The sequence below is a fragment of the Stegastes partitus genome, unplaced genomic scaffold (assembly GCF_000690725.1).
Source record: "Stegastes partitus isolate 25-593 unplaced genomic scaffold, Stegastes_partitus-1.0.2 Scaffold224, whole genome shotgun sequence".
Classification (NCBI taxonomy): domain Eukaryota; kingdom Metazoa; phylum Chordata; class Actinopteri; family Pomacentridae; genus Stegastes; species Stegastes partitus.
This window is the reverse complement of record NW_007577955.1, coordinates 362722-369509: the sequence shown is the minus strand read 5'-3', so window position 1 is coordinate 369509 and position 6788 is coordinate 362722. Positions and strand designations below refer to the sequence as shown.

Below are 6788 nucleotides of genomic sequence, written 5' to 3'. Positions count from 1 at the left end.
GTCATTATTGTACAGGATTAATATGGTGGAATAAACTGTTCGATATGATAGAAATGTATTGATATCATGTGTTTAACATATAACCCTCGAAACTGAGGCAACTTTAAGGTCAAGTGATTTAGCATCTTTACTTTAATCTTTGTCTCTATGAAACTCCACAGACTGACAAACAGACTTTTTACAACTAATAAACTCCAACTAATAGTTGTAATTGTAGTTGTATTTGATGGTAGATTTCTTTAATCTCAGTGTTTTTTAATCTGTCGCTGTTCTATCACATTTATTGTCTACTAAGGTCCACATATTAAAACACTGATGAGGGTCAACTATCAGACTAATCGGTCCCATCTGCCTGTGAACAGATTCTAGCTCAAGTCTTAAGGTTTAAAAAGTTCATATTTTATAGGTGAGCTAGGAATGGCCTCTCCTCAGAATGATAAGATTTCAGGGTCAATAAATATAAAATCAGCACAGGTCCAAGGTCACTTTTTTCCAAAATGCTGTATAACTTCAAAAGGCTGGAAAATAGATTTATAGTATTTGATGCAGATAAGCAACCATGTTGGGGTTTTCTGTTGGTGATGTAGCATCTGCCATTGGATGATACTTCAAGGTCAAACTCAAGGTCATACATTTGGACTAACCTATAACTTGAAAATGGTGCAAGACAGACCCATTGTTTGCATCGGAAACCATTTACAGGCTTCCCACTGGGGATGTGACATTTGAGCGTGGGTGATGTTTCAAAGTCAAACTCAAGGTCATAAATGTTGATATTGCCATGATATTTTAAATAACATGTGATGCATACATGGATAGTAGCCATTTCACCTTGGACAACCATGATCAGTGGAAGAAAACATCTATTTTGTGGTCGGTTGGGTTAGGGTTAAAGAAAGAAAGAAAGAAAGAAAGAAACATGCGTTTTGTGAGCTACAGCTTGTATGTGTAAAGAATGCAGATGTGAAACATAACCCGTAAACTGCTGCCAATCAAATGGCAAATATGCTATTGTGTAGAGTGTATATAATATACACTACACTTTTTGAATTTCCCTTCTGGGATAAATAAAGTATTTTTCATTTCATTTCTAAGTCAGATTCTGATGAAGTCAGTGTCTCACCAGCCATGAACCTCACCGCACATCACTGCTACAGACAGTACTGACGTTATTCATGGCATAGGACTAGTGAGTACTTAATGATACACTGCCCCTGTCAGCTCTCTGGTGGTCTAGTGGTTAGGATTCAGTGCACTCACCGCCATGGCCTGTGTTTGATTCCCGGTCAGGGAACACCTCCTTCTTTGACACAAATAGAATGAGGTCATCTTTCAGCTATAGCACACTGGAACATGCAAACAACATAGAGGTGTTCATACATTCACATAACATGTATGACATAGTAACATAAACATGCAACCGGACTTCAGCATCGTTTTATTCAACATCATATACACTGATGAACAACATACTTTAATATTGTTTAACACCATTTCTGACACATATAATATTGAAGTACTAAACTATGACACTACACTGTTCTAAACATTTTTACGGCTATACTACACTGACATTTTTAATAACATTCTATGACCCTTTAACAACACAGATACAACATACTGTACTGACACATATCTAACAATATTTTAATCCATTACTTCTAGTTAACTGGTTAATTCATTTCTTTTTAAGTGAACCAGGTAATCCATTACTTTTGAAATGAAATGAAAATTAATGAAATGAAAAATGAAATGAAAAATACTTTTAGTTAACTTTTTTAACTTTTTTTTTTTTAACTTTTTAAATTTTTTAATTAACTTTTAGTTAACCATTTAGTTAATCCATTACTTTTAGCTATCCAGTTAATTCATTACTTTTAGTTAACCATTTAGTTAATCCATTAGTTTTAGTTAACTAGTAAGCCATTACTTTTGGCAAACTATTTATTACAGTTAACTAATTCATCCATTACTTTTAGTTAACCCGGTGATCCATTACTTTTCTTTAACCAGTTGATTCATTAATCTTTATAATGCATTACTTTTCCTTACCTAATTAATCTATCACTTTTAGTTCACAATGTATTCACCATTTTATCCATTACTTTTAGTTTAACCACTGAGTTATCCATTCAGTGCATTACTTTTCGATCATCAGTTAGTCCATACAACTGTTATAGCTGCCTTGGTGCAGATTGTGTCTTTTTAATAATGAGATTATATTTCTTGTTTGTTTGTTTTTTTCCCCCAAATTGGTCACGTTAACTTTTCCACAAACCCTTTAGAATTCATATCCCTGGACATCTCTGCTGTAGACGACTAGTTGGTCCTACTGAGAGACATGAACAGCTGAGCAAGTGAGTTTCACCTGATTAACTTTATATATTAAATACAGTTTGTATTTAAAATGAACAATAGTGATTTTTCCAGTGATTCAGCCTCTGACAGGGACAGTGTGTACAATGTGTGCGTGTGTGTGTGTGTGTGTGTGTGTGTGTGTGTGTGTGTGTGTGTGTGTGTGTGTGTGTGTGTAGGGGCGGGGTTTGTGTGTGTGACGCACAGATTTTTTTTCTTTTTTTCTCTACTGCGCAGCTGCTTTAGTTGTAGTTTTTTGGTTTAAAAGAAAAAGTGATTCAAAGATACCAGACAGAGAATAAAACTGAAGGTGTCCTTCATTTAAATTCAGCAGCTTTCTCTCGCTCTCTGTTTATATCTCCCTCACCCTCCCTCACCCTCTCTCTCTCAGATTATCTTCATCATCCTGCCGCTGAGATGTAAGTACTCCAACCTGTTTTATTCATTTTTAATCATATTGAAACCCAAGAAATATCTGAGTATATATTTACTATTTCAATATAAAGTGCAGTTAATATGCTACAGGGAGAAATTTGTCTTTTAACATCTAAGTTGAAGCGAAATTACTCATTTTTTCTTCCTAATTCGTTTTTTTTTTTTTTTTATTTGATTGATCCATTTCTTCTTTAAAAGGCAAACTTGTTAACACTCTGGAAATTTCTGGGCTTCAGCTGTAAGACTCTGCAGAAATATGACCATGACTCACCGGCTGACTCACCTACAAAACTATCCATCAACATTGTGATCGGCTCAGCTGAAGTGCTTTTGTACAATTTGCATCAGCTCTTATTCTGTCAGACAAATGTACAATTTATTCAACTCACAAAACAACTGCGGCGAGTGTAACCACGGAAAGAGATGATCTAAATACAATTATATAAGACTGAACCGCTTGAATGATATTTTTATTTAGAGAAACGACAGATTTTGTGTAGATCTTTTAGTGTATTTTCTGTTGGGGGAGGGGAGGGTGGAGTATTAGTGCGTGCATGTTGATCTCCATCAGTCAGGCTGTTGCTGCTGATGCTGCTGCACTAATCTTTCTCCATTTTGCTTCTGGAAAACAAGCCTGACTGGCAATAAAAGTGAGCTGCTGTTCAGTGTAATCAGGCATCGCTCTACCTGCTCCGTGTGTGTGTGTGTGTGTGTGTGTGTTTAGATGTAAAAACACAATTTTGTTGGGATTTTACCATTTCATTCTTCTAAATTGCTGAGCTGTTTCAGCCTCTGATACTTTGATTAGGTGGACGGAGGCCAAAGTTAGATGAGTCATGTTTCTATTATTAAAGGAGCGTTTCTGTTTTGTCATTCAGACTGTGTTCCTTCAGTTTGTGCTTTTGTAAAGTTGCAGAGAAATGCCAGATTTGACTCTGTATTTCACATAATGGTGGAATTTAAAAAAAAAATAAAAAATTAAGTTAGTGTAAGTGAAAATACTCAAATACAAGAAAACACGAGACAAGAAAAAGTCCTGTGTACTCAATTACTAATAAGTGCAGATGTATTACACCTAATATGCAGATGTGTCCATTTCACAATGATATCTATAACAGCTATGTTATTAATTCAAACCTGCACATTCCTTGGTTTTGGAATCTATTTAATCTATTTGCTTATGAGATTTTTCACTTGAAATAGATCTACTTACATATTTTACATATTTTTTTCATAGACTAATAAGTTGTCAAATAGATGAAATGCAATAAAAGTGCAATATGGTGAGTTGTTTAAAACTTTTACACTTGGATAGTTTGTTGTTCTGCGTTGTTGGGATACTTTAACTGCACACAGACACTTGTGATTAGTTTTGAACAGTTGCAACATGACAGCTTGCAAAATGTGATGAAGACTACAAGCTTAAGTGTGTTTGTCTTTTAGCAAAGTTTCTTGAGATTTTAACTCTTTGATGAAAAGGAAAAAAAAATAAAAGTCAGTAAAAAGCTTACTGATGTGAATGAATGTCTGACTGATGCATCTCATGCAAAGTTTTTTAGCAGCTTTTGAGATACAAAAAATACACACTGCCTCGTCTAAATTAAAAATTGAATTCAAAAGCAGTAAAATCCACTTTTGGTCGTTTCACTACGTTTTGCTGCTACAACCTTACTAGGTCTCATCCGGCCTGGTTAGCAAACTTTAGCTTTGATATGACTGTATAGATTTACAACCTTAGCAATGACTGAATCAACAGAAGCTAAACAGCATCACTGTCATCTGAAAACCATGTATCTCTGAAACATTTCAAGACAAAGGTTTCGTGGGAAGCAGTTGTTGAGTTTGCTGACTGCAATGATGTGTTTAGCTCATGAAGTCTGAGAATATAATCAACCTGTAAATGATCTGAAAAGTTCAAAATCACCAAGTCTTGAGGTCCGAGTTTTTTTTGTTTTTTTTTGACAGAGTCTCTCATTAAGAACTGGGGTCCCTTTAACAAAAATCTGCAACATGCAAACTGCAACGTCCAACACAAGATCATCTGGTCTCGTGTTAATTTAGTCACTTGTAGCTCATCATATTGACGATCCATGTATAAGCACAGGAGAGGATTGAAAAATTTGAGAATGAATTTGCGATTTGCAAATGAAAACTGTATGTGAAGCTAGAGGTTGGAACCGTTTATGATCTGCATGAGTGTAGTGCTTTCATATTTCTTTTATGAAACAGAGGAGTTCTGATTAAGAGAGCTGAAGTTATGGCGTTCATTTTTACCAAAAGACATCGATGTTCATGCAGAACTCGCCTGTTGTCTGTAATGAACAGTCCATCTGTCTCCCTCGGTCCTTTCATGTGCACATTTTTCCTGCAGGTCGTCTTCAGAAGGAGGAACTGGAGGAGCTCCAGGAGCCCCAGAGGGTGAGGGAGGCCCTCCGGCTGCAGCCCCAAACCTGACCAGCAACAGACGACTGCAGCAGACACAGGCTCAGGTGGACGAGGTGAGGAAACTGTTGCTGCTCTGCTGTTACTGTCAGAACCAAAGACTGGTTCACTGCAAACAGATTTAGGGAAGACATCCAAAATGAATTCAAGAAATGAAAATAATGGAGCTTCAAGGTTCAAGACTTTGTCATTTAAATTAGAACACTTTGTTAGTATAAGCTGGATGTTTACCTGTGACAGAGACGCTGACAGGTGTGTTGGTCCTCAGGTGGTGGACATCATGCGTGTGAATGTGGACAAAGTCCTGGAAAGGGACCAGAAGCTGTCGGAGCTGGACGACCGGGCCGACGCCCTTCAGGCCGGAGCCTCACAGTTCGAGAGCAGCGCCGCCAAACTCAAGAACAAGTACTGGTGGAAAAACTGCAAGGTGGGAATGATTCAGAGTGTGTTTCATCAACATCCAGCATCAGCCCTGTTCAGTGCAGAATCCTCTACAGAACCTTTTGACCTCCAGTGTGACTCCAAGACTCCATGTTTGTTGTGTACAGTTGCTGTGGTTCCAAGTGTGTTTTTCTTCTCATGTATGCGACGTGGCACCATGACTGCTCTGCAGGGATGCAAGACTTCCTGCTCACCTAGCATTAGCAGTAGCATTAACATTAGCACATGTGAAAGTTCTCTCCAGCTGCAAATCATACAAAATTCATCTGAATAAATAAAACATTATTCACTGCTTAAGAAGCTAAATTCAAAACTGGTTCACATCCAGAGGAGGATTTAGATGGAACTCTTTTCAGTACACAAGCCGACTGAAAGCAACCATTGCTCTGAAGTTACTTCCACAATCTGTAAAGACAATTTTAACCACCTGGATGAATGGACTGGACCATGGAATTAAAAAAAAAAGATTTATTGTCTGTTTTCCAAGTTGCACCTGTGTTTCAGAATTGAAACAAAGATGGCAGCTGAGGTTTTGTGGATATTCTTTGTTTACCTCAGACAACTCAGCTATTTCAACTCAAAGCTCCTGTTGATGGTGGCTTTCCATTTCCCCTCTCATGTTGGCTGTATTCACCTTCTTTTTTTTGTAAAACTGTTGTTTCATGGCAGCTGGCAAACCATGAGGTGACTATTTTCTGCCACCCACTGCTTCGGAGTGTGTTGTTGTTTTTCGCTTTTGTTGGTTGGGGCCACAGTTGAGAAACACACAGTTCAGAAAAAACATCATTACAGCAGTGAAATCAAAAGTGACAGTGCGTTTGTTGTATTTTTCATATTGATTGTAAATCTAACTTAGTTTTATGTGTTTTTTTGTACATTTAAAAGTTAGTTCAGCCTTATTTATAGTTTCGCATTAACAAAATCTGTCTCAGTTTTTAGATTGGCTTTGCGATTCAGTATGATCTGTTCCAAACTCTGGACATCCAGGTGCTTGGAGTAGAGTCGCTGCTTTTTCAAGGGAAAGTATCCGGCTGAGCTGGTTCAACATCTGATTAGGATCTTTAGGAATTCTCAGGAGGGATTTCATATCTAGTTTGCATGTTCTCCCCGTGCAG

The 6788-nt window shown here is 37.3% G+C and overlaps 1 protein-coding gene across 1 annotated transcript in view; it reads left to right on the top strand.

Annotated features, from left to right (window-relative positions):
* Positions 1-2696: 2696 nt before the first annotated feature.
* Positions 2697-6788, top strand: part of LOC103356840 (vesicle-associated membrane protein 2-like) — an 8200-nt gene continuing 4108 nt past the window's right edge. The window contains exons 1-3 of the mRNA XM_008281140.1: positions 2697-2774; positions 5162-5288; positions 5501-5659. Coding sequence (XP_008279362.1) covers positions 2773-2774; positions 5162-5288; positions 5501-5659 — 288 coding nt within the window. The 5' untranslated portion in view covers positions 2697-2772. The remainder of the gene's footprint in view (positions 2775-5161; positions 5289-5500; positions 5660-6788) is intronic.